Source organism: Pteropus vampyrus, unplaced genomic scaffold (assembly GCF_000151845.1).
Source record: "Pteropus vampyrus isolate Shadow unplaced genomic scaffold, Pvam_2.0 Scaffold6, whole genome shotgun sequence".
Taxonomy (NCBI): Eukaryota; Metazoa; Chordata; class Mammalia; order Chiroptera; family Pteropodidae; genus Pteropus; species Pteropus vampyrus.
The window spans coordinates 5,351,651-5,371,427 of record NW_011888787.1 but is presented as its reverse complement, the minus strand read 5'-3'; the positions used below and the strand labels follow the sequence as shown (position 1 = coordinate 5,371,427).

Below are 19,777 nucleotides of genomic sequence, written 5' to 3'. Positions count from 1 at the left end.
TTCTCCATTTGAAGCCCCCTAAAACTTAGCTCCCCAGTTCTTTTCATTTTGTGAATCATTCTAGCCTTTAAATTCCATAGCAATACGAAAAAGTCTATAAGATTTAGGATTTAGTCTGTGTTGTTCTATACTCAGCCCAATACATAGCTCATAGCTCAATAGATGATTGGTGAATTGACAGTGGACCTTGAGTCAGTTAAGCTGGGTTCCAGCCCCAGTTCAGTAACTATATAACATTTTGGCCACTTAATAACCTTTTTGTGACTAAGTTTTTGATCTTTAACATAAGCTAAAAATACTTGTCTACTTTTCCTGACTGCTTCACATAACAGTGGTAAAACGATGAATAGGAAAGCATTGTGGATAGTAGACACCAAAAGGCAACATAAACTTCACACTGTATAGTATGAGTTACTGGAAGATAGGACAACATCAGTGTTGACAAAAAAAAAAAATTCCTCCCCTCTTCCTTTGCACTCAATTCTTTGGTGCCTGACACTTTGACTCTGAAGCTCTCTGTGGTTCAGCTTTCTAGGTGGGTGGTCTAGGTTCTCAAAGGGAAAGCAGCAGCCACCTACCTATGGCAAAGATGGCAGCCTGTGCAAAGTCGCCAGACACATCGGTGCAGTACCCTCGAAGCTCCTCCAGCACCTGCTGCACGTTCTCATCGTTCACCAGCTCACACAGCACCTCCACCTTCTGTAGCTTAATGTAGTGGGGCTCCGAGTAAGAGCAAAAAAACTTTTTGTAGTGGCTGCTAAAGTGACCTGGCAAACTATGCAAGATCTGGCGCACATGGCAAAGGGCAGCAAAACAGAGCTCACGACTCTCTGAAGAACAGGCAGCCAGCAAAGGTCCCTTGACTCGCACGAGCACATCGGTTTGTACATGGGGAAATTTGTTTGCCAAGATCAGAAAGAGTTTTGTGGCTCCCATCACCACACCTGGGCTACTGCTCTTGAGAAAGCTGTCCAACAGGTTGAGAATGTCAAACAGCTCCTCCTCACTGCGGGGTTGGTAGCGCAGCAGGAAGTTCAATACTTCGGCCTGGCCCCATTGATCCAGCTTTGACATTCTATCCAAAAAAAGGAAACAAAAGTGCTATTTTAGCAACAAAATTAGGACCATCTTCACGCTACTCTCATGTCACCAGCCATCATCTGTTCATCATAACAAGGGAGAATTCTTGAAAATAGGCTGTGCTATAATCAAATTCGTCTTTTTACATTCTATTTCCAGTTTACACGAAGTAGGCTTTAAATTCCAAGACAAGTTTACAAGACAGATGCTTGCTCATCTAAGGCCAAAGACATGCTCACTACACTCCAGATCCAGAGTCTCGACATTTTAAGACAGCACGAATGGCTTGGTCTTGGGGGCATAATGACTGTAGAGGACAGAATCTATCCCCACAGGCTGTTTCCTCCATCTCTCTACCTCACCAAAAGAAACTAAAGCAAATAAAAAAAAATTCTCTCAATAAAATATGAGGAAGTTAATAGTTATGGTTAACTTTCTCTACTATTCTAAGTTGTTCAAGACCTCTCCTTAATTCAACATGTCGACAACATCCCACTAGGATGCAGGTCTTATTGCAATGAAAAGAGCACCGAGGTGAGGCATCCAAACCGATTTAAGAGGTGGTGAGCGATGGGCTTATTGATGACAACACCTCCTTCCTGTTTCAGAATTTCCTCTAGAGACCTCAGGCAGTTTACCACCACAATTGGATCCTGGTCACGCAGCAAACTGTATAATTCATTTACCAGGGCACCATCTATAAAAGAGAACAAAGACCTCAGATAAAGAAGAAAAGCTTCAATCACAGGGATAGAGCCAGAGTAATAGCTCCAAGCAAACAAAACTGAACTTCTCTGCTACAAAAATCACAAAGGCAATAACGAAGTCAAAGCCTTTTCCAAGTAGCTAAGGCAAAGGATCTCACCTGGGCCCAAAGAAAGGACTTCTCTAATCTCAGAAAACACCAAGCCCTGCAACCTACTTAAAGAGACATGCACAGAAATAGGGCCACTATTATTTTCTACCAAAGCTACACAATATTTTGCAAAGTCATCGTATAATGGAGAGACAAATAAATATTCATCAAGGATGAATACAATGAAACTTACCCACTTCAGAGTCTCCATGAAGATTATGCATCTTGGCACAACCAAGGACTGCCACCCTCCTGACGTAAGACGCCTTATCCCGCAGACCATTGAGAATAGGCTGCTGGATGTATTCCTGCACACCAGGCATCCTAAGCAACATATCCTAGAGTCAGCCAGATTCTGAAATACTAGGTTTGACACAATTCAGTCTCTATTCACTTAACAGAGGGTATTAGTAGATATTTGAACGTGCATCTATCAGGTCGTGAAGAATTAAAAAAAGCCGCTGCCAAACTTTAAAAGTCATTATTTGACTTTTCATTTGGAATAATGCTGCACGGGCAGCAAGAAAAAAATATATACATAGCTGTTTAGAAATCTTTAGTCAAAATCAAGAACTATCTCACCTAGAGCGAGAATGGAAAACTCCCTTTAATGAAACCATATGGTATAGGTTTTAAGCCAAAGCAATGGCTGAAAATTTGAGTGAGGTTACGACAGTACTGTCCTCAGCATGAAAGAGCTCAAATAAATTGCTATCACTAAAAACCTGCCCATGACCCCTGAATTCATCACCCGCTGAGAAACAGGCAGGGAAAGGGTACTCACCTGAGGCTACACATGCTCCGCAGTGCCAGCCCTCGCACCATTGGGTTGGGGTCCGAACAGTCCTTGCACAGTGTATTGATAGCCAGGAGAGCCAGATCTGGTTTCAGGGGGGCATATGTGCACATGTACAGATAAACCAACTTCTTCTGAACAATATCTACAGTGGCACTGGCCTTTACCATTTCCATGAAAACACCAGACATGTCCAAGCCCCGAGTCATATGCCTGAAACAACACACATAGCAGGAAGAAGTAAAATACGTAATTCCCAACTTACGATGGAGAGCGTTTTGATTTATACATGTCCTGGTTATCCAACGAGATTGTGATCTCTGAGAGGGAAGCAGCCAGGTCAACCTTGTCTATTATGTCACACTGCAATAAATGTTCTATTTATTCAACAAACACAAGAATTCCTAGTACATTTCTCTGAAATTCAACTTTTATATTCCAGAGATATGCTCAATATTCCAGAGGTATGCTCTGGGGACATAATTTTGAAGAAGGCATGGTCTCACATCTCTAGGAACTCAAAGTCTACTAAGGAGCCAGAGAACACCACTAACTACAGATAAGCATTATAGAAGAAATAACAGCCAGAGGCAGTGGGGATCCAGAAGTCTACTACTGCCAGGAAGTCATAAAATGTTTCCACAGAGGAAGTAATAGTTTAGCTGAATGAACAGAAACTCACCAGGCAGGTGTGGTAGATAACAATACATGCTATGAGGCATGCATACATGATCAAGAATGGGACATTGTTTTTGAGAGTCTGCAGGGAGTTGAAGTCCAGTGCTCCTTAGGTGCTATGACAAGAAGTTTGGACTTTATCCTGTAGATCACTGTTTCTGAAACTATAGTCTCCTACAGGAATCAGATGGGATATTTGTTTTAAATGCAGATTCCTGAGTTCCATCCCACCCTACTGAAATCAGAATTACTGGATTGGATAAAAAAAATTATTTTTTTAAAAAGCACCCCAAGGGACTTTTGTGCACACTAAAGTTTGTGATCCACAGCTATAGGCGAGGCATATATCCAAATTCATGTGTTGGAAAAATCATTCTGACAGAAATAAGGGAGCAAGGTGATGTACTAGTAGGCTACTGTAATTGCTCTGGTAATGAAGCCAGAACAGCGACGCCAAAAGAAAAAAAGAAAAAAAAAAAAAAAAAAGGATGGCTATCTAGAAGTATGAATTCATACCATCTCACTTGAGAAGTGAAGATAAGATGTCATCAAGATTGACTCCCACGCTTCCTCAGCTAGGTGGTGACAGTCATCAACATAAATATAAGTGGAAGAGCAGGTTTGGGAGGGGTAAAGGTGTAGGTGCTATTTTGCATGTCTTTGGAGAAATAGCCACGTGGAAATGCCAAGTAGGCAGTAGGATATGTGGGTCTGAAGATAAAAAAAAGGAGAGCTGTACTAGATATATTATAGGTCTGGGAGTCGACAGAATAAGTTAAAAATATGGATGAAACTACCCAGCTGAATAAACGAAGCAAAACATAAGTCTCACAAGGGAGACTGCGATGGCACTCCAGAGAAGCAGGAACACTGGATCCTAGCACTGCCATGTATGAAAGTTTATTTACTCTTTCGCAGGGCAGAGCGCCCGGGTGGGGACTGCGGGGGGCGTTAGGGCGTCGGGTGATACCTAATCACTCGCTGGATGACATTCCGGTAGCGCAGCCTATCGGCCTGAACGTGAGGGTTACACAGAGCCTTCTTCAGCTCCTTGACCACGTCCTCCGAGCCGAGGTACGGCATCTTCTCGAGTGGTCCCGGGGCAGTTCCCACAGTCCCCCAGGTAACTCGTGGGCTCCCTCCGGCCCCGATGTGAAACCTAGGTAAAGGAAATGTCAGTCAGCCAAGAGGCGAAAGGCGAGATTTCGCCCCCGCCTTGGCTTCCCCGGGGCCTCGCACGCTCAAGCTGGCTCCCCGCGCTCCCCGGCGAGCCCCGCCCTAGGCGCCTGGTTCCTTCCCGGGACCCGCGGGCCGGTTCGCCCCGCCCACACGTCTCTCCCGCTACCTTTGGGCCCTCCGCGCGCGATTTCCAGCCCCGCAGCCGACAGTCCGCCGACCCCTCCCTCTCAGTCCCAGCCTTTCTGGCGCCTCCACGCGGTCGCCGTCACGGATAGGCCCCGTCACGCTTTGTGCGGAAGTCCCGCCTCCTCGAGAGAGACCACGCAGAGCAGCTGCCACTCACCCTCTGCCGGCGAGCGCCGAGCTGAGCCTGGGCCCCGACCTTAAGGTGCCCTTCCCCCAACCTCTCACCTCTGGGCGCAGCCGCGGCGGGCCATCGGAAATCGGCTACCTGGGCCTGTCTCCGCCCGGCAGCGCGCGCTTTGAGCCGAGGGCCGGCTCCCGCGCGCGGTCGGGAACGGTGCTTCGCTGAGCGACTTACGCGATGTGCGATTCCACCCCCGGACTGTCCGGAGCACCGTCATTTCCTTTTCTTTTCTGCACACTCGTAACTTATTCCTCTTCTAGGCTGGCTTTCCTTCAGGGTCTCTGGACCTGTTCTTGCCCCAGCGTGACTTTTTTCAGGGTGGTGATAGCAGGCTCTCGCAGGAGCTCTGTTCCCATGAAGATCCCATTGGTGATTCCAACCTCGCCACCATGAACGGGGTCCAGATCCCCCACACGCCCATCGCTGTGGACTTTTGGAGCCTGCGCCGGGCGGCTTCCGCACGGCTCTTCTTCCTGACCCACATGCACTCAGACCACACCGTGGGGCTGTCTAGCACCTGGGCCCGGCCCCTCTACTGCTCCCCAATCACAGCTTTCCTCTTGCATCGTCAGCTACAGGTACGGTGGTCTGGAGTCAGCCTCCGAGCGCTGGTCCAGCCTCTGGGTGGGGACATCTGATCTTGCACAGCCTTGGAGTCACGGAGTAGGTTCCAGGAGGACCGGCTGACTGTTACAAATGCAGGAGTTGTTCGCACCCAGAAATGCATCTATAGCTCAGAATAGGAGTGTGGCTTCCAAATGGCGGACTGGGTGGGATGTTACAGCTATACGGTGGGGAGATCCTTTAGTCCAACCAAGGAAACTGTACCTACCTTTTCACATACGCTAAGCCCGTGTTTCCCCAACTTGCCTCATCATAAGAATCCACCTACCGTGCTAGGTAGATACATAGACTCTCCAGCACTACTCCCCTGCCCAATCCAATTCAGTGGATATAGCTGGTGCCGGTCCTGAAAATCTGGTTGGAATATATATTTTTTTAACAGATGCCCCCAAAGGATTATTATAAGGAAAGTTTGAGAATCGCTGAGTAGACTGTTTTCTGGACTCTTAATTTAAAATCGTACAGAGGGCGGGATGGAGAATGGGAGGAAGAAGCGGGCATTGTTTGGGAATCCACATTACAGCTTCTGCCCTATTTGGTCAGCTTGCCCTTATTTGGGAGAGGGATAGTTGCTGATCCGGGGAGCGGAACCTGTGTTCACTGGGATGACCAACTATCTCCTCAGGTGTCTAAGAAGTGGATCCGAGCCCTGGAGGTTGGTGAGAGCCATGTTCTGCCTCTAGATGAAACTGGGCAAGAGACCATGACTGTAACCCTGATGGACGCCAATCACTGCCCGGGCTCTGTCATGTTTCTCTTTGAAGGATACTTTGGAACCATCCTCTACACAGGTGGGCCTCCGGAGGAGTCCCTCCCCGCTTCTCTACTGAGACACTGCTTTTCTTGAGCAGCCTTAACTCAGAAAGTCTGGAGACCTCCTAGCTTAATCCCACATAAGCACAGTGGTCCTTTTTTAACCGATTTCCCATGCTTTAAGGGTCCAAAGCTTGTGAAGAATAATGAAAAAACAGGAGTAGGATAGAGACATTTCCACAGGAAAGCTATACTACACTTATTCAGTGCCAGGCTCCATGATGGTTTTCCACAGGCTAGTAAGCAAATGCCCATCTGCTGTTAGAGGTGGGAGAGGCTTGTCTTCTATACTGTCTCTGACTCTCTGCCCCCCGGTATATTCTTTCAGGTGACTTTCGGTATACACCGTCCATGCTAAAGGAGCCAGCCCTGAGAGGGGGGAAACAGATTCATACCTTATACCTAGACAACACCAATTATAACCCAGAGCTGGTTCTTCCTTCCCAAGAAGAAGCTGCCCGCCAGATTGTCGAGCTCATCCGAAAGCACCCGCGACATAACGTAAAGATTGGTGGGTGGTTTCCTTTCCTTTTTCTTTCACCCATAGCTTGTGCATCTAGATTCCTTGGGGGTGTCTCACATCTTTCACATCGTTGCGCAGATTTCCCCTTCTCCATGAAAACCTACCCTCACCATCTGAAGTTGCCATGTGTCCACCATCCCTCTTCCCAGTCACTACTCTTGATCCCCTGTATCAATTCAACTTTTTCATCTTTTCATAGCACTCGTCGCCTTCCAACATACTCTGTGTTTTAACACGCTATTGCTTATTGTTACTGTTTTACCCCACTTCCCCTGACACAGACATACACGTAAAACTCTTGAGAGCATGGGTGGAGGTGGGAACATGTGTGTTTGTGGAACAGAGAAAGGCAGCAGCCATTGTGACAGGCAGTGGGTGAGGAGGCTGGAAAGGCAAGAGGGGCTTGTAAGACTTTTTGAAGTGGTCCTAAATGCAACCATTGATGGCTCTTAGGACCAAGAGCTCTATTCTGAGTAGGAGGGGGACAGTATTGCACTCATCGCCTTACAAAGGATTCCACAATTTATGTATTTATTGCATTTAGTTTTCATTATCTGTCTTCCCCTGGTAGACCAAAAGTTCCACAATGGAAGGGCTCTTTGTTTTACTTATGGATAGATCCCAAATGCCTTGGTTAATGGCTGATGAGGCATTCCAGAAATATTTGTTAAATGAGTGAGTGAAATTTATCAGCATGTAGATATTCAAGTTAGTGTTGTGCTTAAAATTAGATATATTGAAAAACCAACTGTGTGCTTGTTCTAGGATTTCCACAATAGTACACAACATTTGGGGGACTCTTCTTTTAGAATTGCCTTTTAAGATGATTTATGAAAACCAATTTTTGTTTTTAAAAATGTAAGATTTAGTTCTAAATGACTTTCTTATTTCCAAACTTATAATCCACAAAAGGGAAAAGATTTGCCATCGTGATGAATGTTTTAAAAGGCTAGGCCCCGATTCTGAAAGGAGTTTCAAAGCAGGATCAAACAAAGTCACTGAAAACAATGGTATTCCTTCCAGACTGGCCACCAAGTTGAGAAATGTCCCCTACTCTCGAGACTGCTCAAGTGCTCATGAAGAACAATCAGTGCTAACTATTCTCAGAGTTTTCAGTGCAGTTTTCTCAGAAAAGCACAGTTGGCCAGGAGGGTACTGTAGTAGGCTTAATTTTGCAAATATATAATAAGCCCCTACTATGTGCCAAGTATTCTGAGGCAGGAGGAATAGAAAGATGATTAAAATATTACAGTCTAGCAGTGAAGGACCTAGAAATAAAGGACCTAAAAAAAAGTGTGCATGTATTGTGGGGTCGCAGGGGTAGGGATAGAAAAAAGAAAATCAGCTACATTTGTAACTAAAAGAGTGAGGTTTTGAATTATGTTAAGGAATAAGGTGGTTATAAAAGAAATATAAATTCTTCAAAGGAGTTCACAATCTGACATGGACTTGAAATATACCTCCAGAAAAGGTCTGAGAACAACTATTAAACAGTATCTCCCATATCTGTTACCATAACCGTTACCGAAATTCAGGCCTCCATTTTTTTCTATCAGTTCTGCTTGGTCTTCTAACTGGTACTTCTGCTTTCAGTGTCTTCTCTTCCGGGCCGTTGAATAACATTGCTGCCACATTTTTTTTTTCCTCTAAAGCCCCGCCTGCCCTGATTGTATTATTCCTATGATTAGGATGAGTCGTTTTCCTGCTTCAGACTCTTCAGTGGCTCCCCTTCACTTGCAGGATTAAGACCAAGCTCCGTAGCAGGACGTACAAGGCCCTCTATCACGTAGCCCTGGTTTACCTCTGTGGTGTCATATCTTACCAGCTCCTTTTACTTTAGGAACACCAAACCGACCCCTCTTGAAATGTTCTCCACCATCTGCTTCTCTTGCCAGGTTAACTGGGACCCATCCTTCAGGACCTAACTCAGCTCTCATTTTCAGGAAACTTTCCCTAATTCCACCAAATGGTAGATACGTAATACCATGTGCCATCTCTCACCTTGCCCTTAACCACGTGATTTCTGGGTTCCCGTGTAAATTACACTCCTCCAGGACGGAGACTTTTTGTTTTCACAGTGGTTAGCACTTGGTAGGAATTTTCCTTTATTGAACTGAACTAATGAGTGGATTCTGTGTTAACCTCCCCCTACCCCATTCTCCATATATCTCAGTTCAAATACCATCCTTCCTTGATGTTCTCCCTGATCGCCCCGATAATTTTGTGTATTTTTGTTAGATATTTGGTTGATTTATTAGGTTTTCCCAGGAGCTTCATTCTCTTCCTTTTCTTACTTTCCTCAACCCCTTTTAACGTTATTCAGGACTGTACAGCCTGGGAAAAGAGTCACTGTTGGAGCAGCTGGCCCTGGAGTTTCGGACCTGGGTGGTATTGAGTCCTCGGCGCCTGGAGCTGGTGCAGCTGTTGGGCCTGGCGGATGTGTTCACGGTGGAGGAGCAGGCTGGCCGCATCCACGCCGTGGACCGTGTGGAGATCTGCCATTCCGCCATGCTGCGTTGGAACCAGACCCACCCTACCATCGCCATCCTTCCCACAAGCCGGAAAATCCACAGCTCCCACCCCGATATCCACGTCGTCCCCTACTCTGACCATTCCTCCTACTCTGAGCTTTGTGCCTTCGTCACAGCACTGAAGCCTTGCCGGGTGGTGCCCATTGTCAGGCGACAGCCCTATAGGGACCACTTCCAGGCCAGCCTGAGCCCCCCGCTCTCGGTGCTCCCAATTCCAGACTCTGTGCAGCAACATATGAGTTCTTCCTCTAGAAAACCAAACGTTCTCTGGCTGCTGTTAGAAAGGAGGCTGAAGAAGCCAAGAACCCAGGGTGTCGTGTTCGAATCCCTTGAAAATGCTGATGAACCTCAAGCTGACAGTGACTCAAAGAGGGCTAAGAATGAGAACCATTCTGGAAAGCTTGAGAAGCAGCCCTCCCACGGTCCCTTGCAGATCAAGAAGCAGTTGTTCCCAGACTTCTGCAGAAAAGAATGGGATGGGACGGTCCCTTTCTCTAAGTCCCAGAAGATACTGACTGCCCCCTTGGGTGTCTCAGAGCATCTGAGGTCTACAGATGAGGAATTTTTCTCTCCAGAAACTGAGGAGGAAATCGGTGTAGAGCCCCATGTGGTCCCCAGGGGAGACAATGATGGTTCAGCAGTCTTAAGGAACCAGAGCTCACGGATGGGCCAGGATCCGCCTGTGTCTCACAGTAGTGAGGCAGTCCCTGGGGGCCTAGCACTGAAATACCTTCTGACTCCAGTAAACTTTTTCCAGACAGGGTTCTCCTCCAGGGGCTTTGACCAGCAAGTGGAAAAATACCATAAATCCTTGCTAAGGTCCGGACAAGAGTACCATCTTGTCTGATCCAACATGGCAGTTTGAAGACAGTGGCTGAAGGCTGGTAGGGAGAGTTTGTTTTGGGCATTACTTTTCTATCTTCACAGGATTCTTATGAACTCATGCCAGAGCAACGCTTCTCAAAGTATGTTCATTGGGAGCTTAATATCTCTGGAATCCCTAGTTTACAGTTGACTCTGTTTAAGAAATGCCTTTCATTATAACTCCTTCACAGTCTGGGCACATTTCAGGTTCTAAGAAGACCTGCGGCAACTTAATCTGTTTACATGTATTTAACACAGTATTCCTCTAACTTTTTAGAACATGCAGCCCTCTTACATGGCTGCAGAAAGGGATAGAGCCTGAATCAAAAAGGCCCAGGTTATTCCTATTGTTATTTGGTTCTGCCCTGTCATGAACCATTCTCTATGTCCCCTTCTCCCTTTTCCTAGATAAAAGCCCCTACATAGTTCTGATTAAGTTAAGAACTGTGGTGCTGGAGGATAAAGTGACCCAGGCATCACATTCCAATCCTGCGTATCATTGACTTGCCATGACCTTGGGATCTAAGTGACATCCTGTCTTGTCTCTGGGAGGGAACAGGAAGTGATGCAGAGCCTTGGAACAGCAGGGGAAAATTCTACCCCTGCCTCCATGAGAGTTTGCAGTTAGTGTCACTGGGGACCTACCTGGAACAGAGCCAGCTGGGGGATGGGCACCCCTTACCAGGGCTGTACCTAGAACCAGGCTTAGGGGAGGATAGGCTTCCCAGCTGCCTGGAGGCTCTGACCGACCGAAATAAAATTACAAACTATCAACTGTGCTGCCAGATATTCCTGATCGTTCACATAGCTGGGATATTTGCTGCCACCACCCCCCCAAATCCCCCCTCACCCCGCCCTTGGATTGAGTAGGGAGCCAGAGCACACAGCCTGTTTGTTTTAGTATCCAGGGCAGAGACCAAGGAGCCAGCTGGAGGAAGAGGCGGGGGTGTGCAGTTCTGCCCTGTCCTGCTCACATCCTGACAAATGCCAAACCAATAAGCAGGACAGCAGATAGCACAGGCTCAGAGGGCACATGGATAAAACTGCTTCAGAATGGAGCCTGGAGCCTTGAGCCTTCGTAATGAAGAAGCCTGTTTCTTGTCCAGGAAAAACAGGTTTCCTACTTTGGGAGGAAGACATGAAGAGTTTAGAAAGCAAAATAGGTCCTTGCTCTTGGGCAGGCTGTGTTTTGTCAGTGACTTTCACTGTAAGCCCCACCATGGGCCCACTAGGAGGCGCAGGTGAGGCATGTGGGGCAGCAGGGAACCTGGGCATTGTCCTGGGCTGAAATCCAGGGTGCCCTGGGCCAGCAGAGACCATGCTTAAATAGAGCCTCTGTTCCTCACCTAAACCCACTGAGGTACCTGCTTCTCCTGATCACCATGGACATTAGATCATTGGGAGAATTCCTAGCTCTGCCTCCCACAGGATAGGTACTTCAAATATTGGTTCTTGGCCTCTGGTTCTTTAAAAATTCTTCTGTATGTAAAATAAATTTTGGAGGTTAAAATATAAAGAAGAAAAAAATTCTTCCATGTAGATCAATTGTTTTAGTCTTTTTCTGTGCATGTAAATATAAAATGTTTTTTTCAAAGTTGGGTAATACTGTATAGTTTTATATCTTACAGTATACTTTCTTAATATCGAGCATTTTCTTGTATCATTAAATATTGCTCAAAATATAATTTTTAATATTAAATATGTAGTATGATGCCCTATCATAAGGGTATATTTTAAACCATTTCCTTATTCAACATTTCTATTACCCTTTTTTAACACATATTACAGTGAACATCCTTGTGCATATATCATGGCATTTTTGTTTATTGGAATAAATTACTGGAAGTGATTACAGTTTTAAGTTCTTGGTGCAAATTGTACCCAATTGCACTACAAACATGTTTTCTTACCATCCTTCTTGAAGAAGAGGATAGTATTAAAATACCTTGAAGATTCATTAAGTTCAAATGATATTATTAGAACGGTACATGTAAACATGGAAAATTATCTTGTGTATTGGTAAATATTTACTAAGCTGTGTAGACAAGGCTCAACCGACTTCCTCTAAGTGCTTCTTGCTGTCTCACTTCGGTGCTGCCCAAAGGTGGCAGAGAGAGATAAGGCAGTCTTCAGGACCAGGGGCCCCAGACTGGCTTTCTCGTCTAGCAGCAAGGAAACCTGTTCACTCTTGGCATGTACTGTGTCATGCGTTATTCCCTGAAGTGGCATCTGTACGAATTCAGATGGGGGAGTAGAAGCAAAGGGCTTTGAGAAATTAGTTGTTGGTGGCATGTTTGTGTTTTAGTAATAGGAAAATTCCATACTATTCTAAAGTAAATTTGGCTACTTATAATAGAGATTGGCAATTGCTTTGTTTGATTTCTCAATACTCTCACATACAAATGCTGCATGGCATATATCTAAGCTCATTTATTTTACTTTTAGAATCTAAGGATGACCCCCATAGATCCCTGAAGTGCTTGCATTAGGCCTGAAGGTACTGGGAGGAAGGAAGTTCCCTAGATATCAATGAGTTATTTGTTTCAGGATCTGTGGAGAAAAGTACTTTTTCACAAGGAGACTGATAGTGACTTTAGTCCCTTTAAAGAAGGACATTTGCCTGGCTGGCTTTGGAGGACCATCTCTCACTTCTGACCCAGACTTCCCTTTGTGGTAGGAAATAGGACATAAGCGAGTCTGCTTGTTCAAGAAACAGGATTTGGACCTGGGTCCTCGGTCTCAAGCCCATACCAAGGGAAACAGTTCTCTGTGCTCTTGAAGTGGTTCTTAAGCAGGAGAAATTCTGTCTGGGCTCCATGTGCACATATTTCTGACACTATCACTAGTGAGCAGCTGTCAGTGTGTTACCTGCCTCCCACCCATCACCCTTCGTAACCACCGCGACGATATTTTGAGGTCATGGTGCTTCCCCTATTATCCAAGATATCCCACCTACATCAGTACAGAATGATTCTTATCACAAAATGGTGAACAAAACAGAACATGTCCTGCCCACCAGGAACTCATTTTAATGGAGAGAGACAGTTTGCATAAATATATACCAGATAGTGAAAAGTACTAAGAAAATAAAACTGGCTAATAGGGGTGGGGAGCAGTTCAGAGACGGGTCAAAGGTGTTTCTGTGGGACTGAAACTTAAGATGAGACCTGAGTGATGAAAAGGAGCCAGTCAGGTGAAGACCTGAAGGGAGCATCAGCCTGAAGACCGTGTGATGGGAACAACCTTCATGCATGTGGCCTAGGGGGAAAAGAGATGAACTCAGAGAGGGAGGCAGAAGTAGGATCAGAAGTGACAAAGAAGTTTGGGTTTTATCTAAGGGTAACGGGAATCGATTGGCGTGCTTTCATATAGGGAAATGATACGCTCTTTTAAAAGCAACGGATAGAGAATGAGGCAAGAATGAAAACATGAATTCTAGCTAGGAAGCTCTTGGAGTAGTGAGAGAGACTGGTGAGGTGGACTAGGTTTTTGGAAGAAAGGCTTTGCGTGGTGTTTGGATATGAATCCATTAGAGTTAACTTCTTTGGCACAAGCAGCTAAAGGAACAAAGACACCTTTTCCTCCACCAAAGCTTCCACAAAGGAAAAGTGTATATATAACCATATATGCACCATAGATATTATATGGGTGCACATATTTGGGGGGAATAAAAAAGAAGAAAAAAAGAATGAGTTTATTTACAATATAAGTAAATAAGTGGAATATTTTATGAATTAGCACTATTTCCTATAATAGACATGTTTTATAACTATGTACTAAAAAAAAAAAGAAAACATAGTTTACTTGCTTTGGAGTCAACACAAGCCTTAGGGTTAGAGGTTACATTTCCTGAGAGACAGTGACTCCTCAGTAAAAAATTTCATGTATCAGAGAATACTTACTTTTTGAATTATTATGAAGTTTTAACTTTTATACAGGATAACAGTCCTGATCTTTGAATATCTGCATCTGTAAGGAGAGATCTATGATATAATGGAGAACAGAGCATAGCTGTTCAATTTACCAAGTTGTAACATTCTACATTCTTACAGAAGAGCACCAGAACGAACAAGGTAATTTTGGCTTCACGAGAGTGCATCTTCTCTGCAAGGCTCCTAGTCCACATGGACGATTAAAACCCTCCTTTTTAATCAAGAAAGGAGTTAAAATACATATCTATTATTATTCTGTATTTCACTTCTCCTATTTTCTGATTTCACAGACAGTACCAGTGGAGATGAATGGTGGTGGGTTCTGGATTTTTGAGGGAAGTAACATTAAAGAAATGTTCTGATGGATGGAACGCAGGAGGTAAGGAAAAGGTATAATCACTTCCATTTTAAGTATGATGAAAGTGGGTCTCATGAGCATGTCCACTAGCACACCCCAGTAACTAAGGAGTCAGTATTCCCCCTGACATCAGGTTCCAAAGCCCATGTGTTTCTTTTATACTGAGCATCCTGGGAGCACTGAGGTTGGTCAGGCAGAAGTCTATGTCACATCAGAGTTTTCCTGGGCACCTCCTTCTACCCCACCCGCAACAGAGAGAACCACTTGCTAACCACTTGATGACAGCTTACAGAGTTTACAAAAAATAAGTTTCTAAAAATAATAATAAAAAATTTAAGTTAACTTCGCAGCCGAAGGGGAGGTGGAAATTGTTATTTTGAGATTTTTCTTAAACTCTATAGTTAATTGAATTCTGATACTTTGAGCACTGTGAATAAGCACTCGGTAATTTACTCAGCAAAAGAGTAAGTACTAACCACATATCGGGAATTGTGTTAGGCAAGGGATACTAACTACATTAGGACTTTTTCGATTTCTGAGTTTATGGGAAGTGCAAAATGACTTGGCACAAATAATATCCAATTGTGAAATTTCCTGTCCTGATTCACTGCCCTCTCCCATGTGGGTCTCTGTGCCTTCCCAGAGCATTTGTTTTGACTTTGGACTTTGCTGAGAATTGATGATACAGAAAGATATATGGAATGCAGTTGCTAAAGGCTGGTGTAACCCTTGGTCAAAGAAAAGATGAGAAGCTATGGAATGGCGGAGGCATGATGATGAGAGATGATGATCATCCAGAGAAAGAGAGAAAAAAAGCACTATCCCCTGGTTTTAGTGGGGAGGAAGATCTGAGGAGAAGTAAATATGGGTGGTATGAGTATTCAAGGCATTTGCTCTTCTCCCAGCATAGTTTCTGGGTCGACCCTTAAAAATCAGGAAAATTAGGGATAAAGTTCTTGCCCGTTATCTCTAATTCCTGCAAACCTCCCATCTTCTTTTTCTTTTTTATTGAGGTGAAATTCACATAACATACAATTAACCATTTGAAAGTGCACAGCTCAGTGACATTTAGTGCCTTCACGGCATTGTGCATCCATCACCTCTCTCTAGTTCACCTTCCCCGTTCTTATTTGTATTTGACTCCTTGTCTTTAACCCCAGAGGCATGGCCTTCGTCCAAACTCCTATTCTACCAAAGCCATCGTTTCTCCTGGGATGGACCGTCCTCAAAATGTCCTATTCTGCTGCAAAAAGAAAAAGAAACTAGCAATACTTAGACTTGAGCCAGGTAAGTCAGACTCCTACCCGCAATGACACTATTCAGCCCAGCAATGACCCAGCTTGAGTGGGGAGATGCTGGGGAAGGAGGGAAGTGGGGAGGCAGCGAGGAGACAAAGCCTTCTCCCAATACAGAGGAGGAAGCTTTGGGATGAAATGGAGAGTACTCACTCACCTGATTATCCTGGGTAGCTTCCCAAGAGGTGGGCACTTCACTTCTCAGCTTTGGTTTTAGTTTCTAAGCCCAAGGCCGTCTGGCACAGACCTGGTAAGCTCTTCTTCCCAGAGTACTTGTCACTCCTAGGAGCTCATGTCCCTTGTGTATAATATAATGGCATATTTATTCTTATGTTCACATTTTACATGAAAAATGTACTTAAGGTCAGTACTAAAAACAAATAACGTCTCACTGATGCCCCAGCAGAAGTAGGGCTGTCTTATTTAAGTCCCTGCTGTCTACAGCAATACTTCTAGAAGCTTCCTCAGTGACCTCCAGACACAGTTAACTGTAATATTCTTCAGCACTTTTAATGCCACTTGGAGGACCAATGTCATAGACATGTGATAATTGTTTCCAATCTGTCTCCTTAACTGTGTTTGCGAGACCCTTGAGGGAAGGAAATGTGCTTTATTCTTTTTATTCTGTCTAACTCAGTGTCTGGTACTTATTATACAGTCAGGAAATCCTAGTAGAATAAAAAAAGTTCTATTCTAACCTCCATCATGCATGTTGGATTTGCCCTCTTTAAAACCAGTTAAAGGGCCAGAACAACTTTTCCCAGCTCATTTGTGTGAAAAGTGATACAGAAATCAGTCAGAATAGTTCAGTTCATGATCTCCCAGATGTAGCAGAAGTGGACATCACAGACCCAAGCAGCTTCCTTGGTTATGGAGAGCTGAAGATGGGAGTTGACCAGAACAGATTCTATCACCCAGCTGGACCAAACTATCCTTCCCAGTTTGCCAGTTACCACTCATATTATGAAAAATCCTATCTAGGAATTACATTACTTCTGTCCCCACTGTTACTAAAATTGTTCTTACCAAGATCACCAGCGACCTTCCGACTGCCAAGTCCACTGGCCGCTCTTGACTCCTTATCCTCCTTTACTTCTCATAACATTTGGTCACCACAGATTAGCTCCTTCTTCTAGAAAATCTCCCCTACTTCTCTTCATCAGTTAAGACCGATTTTAGCTGCAAATAATAGAAAACTTGTCTAACAATGTTCTCAAAACATAAGAACATTTATTTACTTAAAAAGAAATCCAGAAGTGAGTAGTTAGTTCCTGGTTCATTCAGAAACTTCACTATATCAAAGACACACTTTTCCATCTGTCTACGCTGCTGTCCTCAGCATGCTGTTTGTCTTCATCATTGCTTGTCGTCACATTTATGGTCACCACATGGCCATGGCAGCTCCAGGACTCTTGTTTTTGTTCTTCTGTTGCCCCAAAGGATTTTTCCATGTTCTGCCTCCTATCCTTTACTTCAGACCTTCGCTCTCGTTTGGTTTTCTAACTTACAATTGTTGGCTTCTACCCGAATTCTTTTCTTCTTGGCCAGTTCATTTCACAACTTATTTGGATAGTCTTCCCAGCTTCTCTCAAGACACAGCCTTTGGTCAGCTTCTTCTATTTGGTCTTAAGCACTGCAGCTCCTGAGCAAATGACTTCTTAACTGCAACACTGAACCTAGGCTGCAGGCCCTAGAAGGATGCCAAACCCTACGTGAGACTTGAATGCTTCCAATCACCAATAGCGCCATCACCCCTCTCCAGGTGCTCTAACTTTGTCTGGGAGGACAAAGCAGTTCACATATCCACCCCCTACTCTCCATGTTCCCTGCTTGACCAAACCCTCAACACTGTTTTCTAATCAGGCTCTTTCTCTAGTCTTCACCCACTCCAGCCAGCCATCTTCCTCACAGCCACCAGTTCTCTCCTTAAAGCACAGCTTCCTTATTACCTGATTAAACCTCTAATAAGCTCATCATTGTCTTTCAAAATCTGACCCACCTTACTAATTCCACATCCTGCCACTTCTCCACTGAACTGTAAGCTCCTTCAGGGCATGGACTAAACCTTTTCTTCTTTCTGTCTTTAATTTCTACTTTAGTGCCTGTCAGAGGTACTCAATAGATCTTGTTGAATGGACAAGTAAACTCCAGCTATGTTAAACTTTGAAACTTCATTGACAACACCATGCTCAGATACCACCTTCTCTGAAGGCGGTCCTTGACTCCATCATTCAAATCTTGTATTTGTCTCCATGCATTTTTTTTCTCTCACTGGACTATAAGCTCTCTGAGGGCAAAGACCATGTCTTATTCATCTCGCATCTGATCCGGTGTCTGGGAGAGTGCCTGGCATAGAGCAGGCACACAAGCTGTTTGTTGAATGAATGAATGAATGGTGTTAGCGAAGGGAAAATACTAGATTTTAAGTTCTCCACTTAGGCAGACTGAGGAAATGACCTAATAATAATGAAAATAGAGATCATCAAGAATAAATACGGTACAAATAAGTCAATTAAGTAGTCAGATAGTGACTATGCAGAACTGAACAATTAGAATAAAATGGGAATCAATCAGGAGAAGCTCCCAAAAGGTGAATTTTGAGATGTGTTTGAAAAGAGGAAAGGGATGAAACTCGAGCCAGTAGCTTAGAAGCATGTCACGGAGTTGCCTTGCACCAAGGCAGGGTAAGTAATAAGTGTGTTCGCAGCCTGCCTTTCGAGCGGGCTCTATTCTACTCCAGAACTCAAGTTCTGCCTTTTTCTTGCCTCCCCGCACAGGCAAGCTTACCCACTCCACTCTGTGTCTTGATGCTTCCCATCCCTAATGTAGGACTTTATGTTCTCTAAGTTTCTGCGGAAATAAGCAAACAAAACTGTCCTGTTTGGCTAACCCTTGTCCTCTAGGGAAATAACTTTCCTGTTCCAGATAAAATAGAACTGCTCCCAGTGTTGTCAAGCCAGGAGAAAAACCAAAGGTAGCACAGCCACTTTAGCACATCTTCACAAATATATATATATATATATTTTGGTGGGGAAAAGGGGGCCTAAAGAGTTCAAGGATGTATGGGTGAGATTTGAGAAAGAGCTTGATAGCCGAATCTTGCCTTAGCCACATCCACCCCCTCCTCAAAGAGAATATGCAAGTACCCATGGGGCTGGACAGTCACTTTGAGGGCTCAGATCAGTGCAGCCTCTAGAACTTATGGGATGGAAAAAATAGATTATACTCCTGTCTCCCTAAAAATGTCCCCCACTTTAGGAATCAGAACATTTTACATGGTAGCAGATACATGTGAAATCCCACAGAATGTCTTGATCCTGGGAGATGGCATGTTTCTTTCAACTGGGGTAACCTAGTTTTCACACAGTGTCCATTTTTTCCAGAATGTTGTGTGCCCAGAGCATTCCATTTCCCAAATACCGAGCCTGACCATCTCCCGGTAGAGGCAAGAAAATTATGGTAGCATTCGCGCGCTGCACGTTTTGAGGGGTTGGATTCAGAGCACAGCTATTCTTTCTCCCCTCCTAATGCAAACGCGGGTTCCCAAGGCAGCAATGGGAGAGCCCCCTAAGTGGCTCCCGGTGTACCCGTACACGGATGTCACCGCTAGAACGTCTCTATATGGCAACGAAACATTAAAGCCTAAACTGAGGTAATTCCTCACCAGCAGGGGGGCTTCCCGGGTAGGCACTGCCTCTCCGCGCGCTGCCCAATTTCTGGGGGTGTCACACTAGACCGTGGTGATGTCACACTGGCTGGGCTGACATTTTACATCTGGACCCCTCACCGCCACCAGGCACATTTAAATCACCACAGGGTCTGCCGCGGAGACGGGGCGGGGAGCCCGGGCCCTGCCCTCGATTCACGCTGGCTCCCCACGG

The 19,777-nt window shown here is 44.8% G+C and overlaps 2 protein-coding genes and 1 long non-coding RNA gene across 5 annotated transcripts in view; 1 reads left to right on the top strand and 2 right to left on the bottom strand.

The window, feature by feature from the left end:
* The window catches only part of AP4B1 (adaptor related protein complex 4 beta 1 subunit), a 9,242-nt gene extending 4,036 nt beyond the window's left edge, over positions 1-5,206 (bottom strand). Inside the window, exons 1-7 of the mRNA XM_023534940.1 lie at positions 5,001-5,206; positions 4,381-4,569; positions 2,721-2,945; positions 2,130-2,260; positions 1,630-1,777; positions 575-1,075; positions 399-414 (exon numbers count right to left, since the gene is read on the bottom strand). Coding sequence (XP_023390708.1) covers positions 399-414; positions 575-1,075; positions 1,630-1,777; positions 2,130-2,260; positions 2,721-2,945; positions 4,381-4,569; positions 5,001-5,173 — 1,383 coding nt within the window. The 5' untranslated portion in view covers positions 5,174-5,206. The remainder of the gene's footprint in view (positions 1-398; positions 415-574; positions 1,076-1,629; positions 1,778-2,129; positions 2,261-2,720; positions 2,946-4,380; positions 4,570-5,000) is intronic.
* On the top strand, positions 5,162-12,268 carry DCLRE1B (DNA cross-link repair 1B). Of its 3 annotated transcripts, XM_011366846.2 has the most exons (4): positions 5,162-5,534; positions 6,206-6,371; positions 6,722-6,904; positions 9,240-12,268. In XM_011366846.2, exons 1-4 carry the CDS (start codon positions 5,346-5,348, stop codon positions 10,292-10,294), a joined length of 1,593 nt encoding a protein of 530 aa, XP_011365148.1. In that variant the 5' UTR covers positions 5,162-5,345; the 3' UTR covers positions 10,295-12,268. The 3 variants fall into 3 exon arrangements, with proteins under 3 accessions (XP_011365148.1, XP_011365158.1, XP_023391404.1); XM_011366856.2 differs by lacking the exon at positions 6,722-6,904 and having other exon boundaries at positions 5,277-5,534; XM_023535636.1 differs by lacking the exon at positions 5,162-5,534 and having other exon boundaries at positions 6,200-6,235.
* Positions 12,269-15,586: 3,318 nt separating this feature from the next.
* Positions 15,587-19,771, bottom strand: LOC105296624. The gene is made up of 4 exons (XR_896278.2): positions 19,561-19,771; positions 16,923-17,075; positions 16,054-16,194; positions 15,587-15,844 (listed from the first exon to the last, which is right to left on the bottom strand). It is a non-coding gene; the product is annotated as an uncharacterized LOC105296624 (long non-coding RNA).
* Positions 19,772-19,777: the final 6 nt, after the last annotated feature.

Excerpts from the sequence above, each read along its gene's own strand:
- DCLRE1B (XM_011366846.2), top strand. The coding sequence starts at position 5,346 with ATGAACGGGGTCCAGATCCCCCACACGCCCATCGCTGTGGACTTTTGG. Across the intron at positions 6,372-6,721 it reads TGGAACCATCCTCTACACAG|GTGACTTTCGGTATACACCG; the intron begins GTGGGCCTCCGG and ends ATATTCTTTCAG. Across the intron at positions 6,905-9,239 it reads GCGACATAACGTAAAGATTG|GACTGTACAGCCTGGGAAAA; the intron begins GTGGGTGGTTTC and ends AACGTTATTCAG.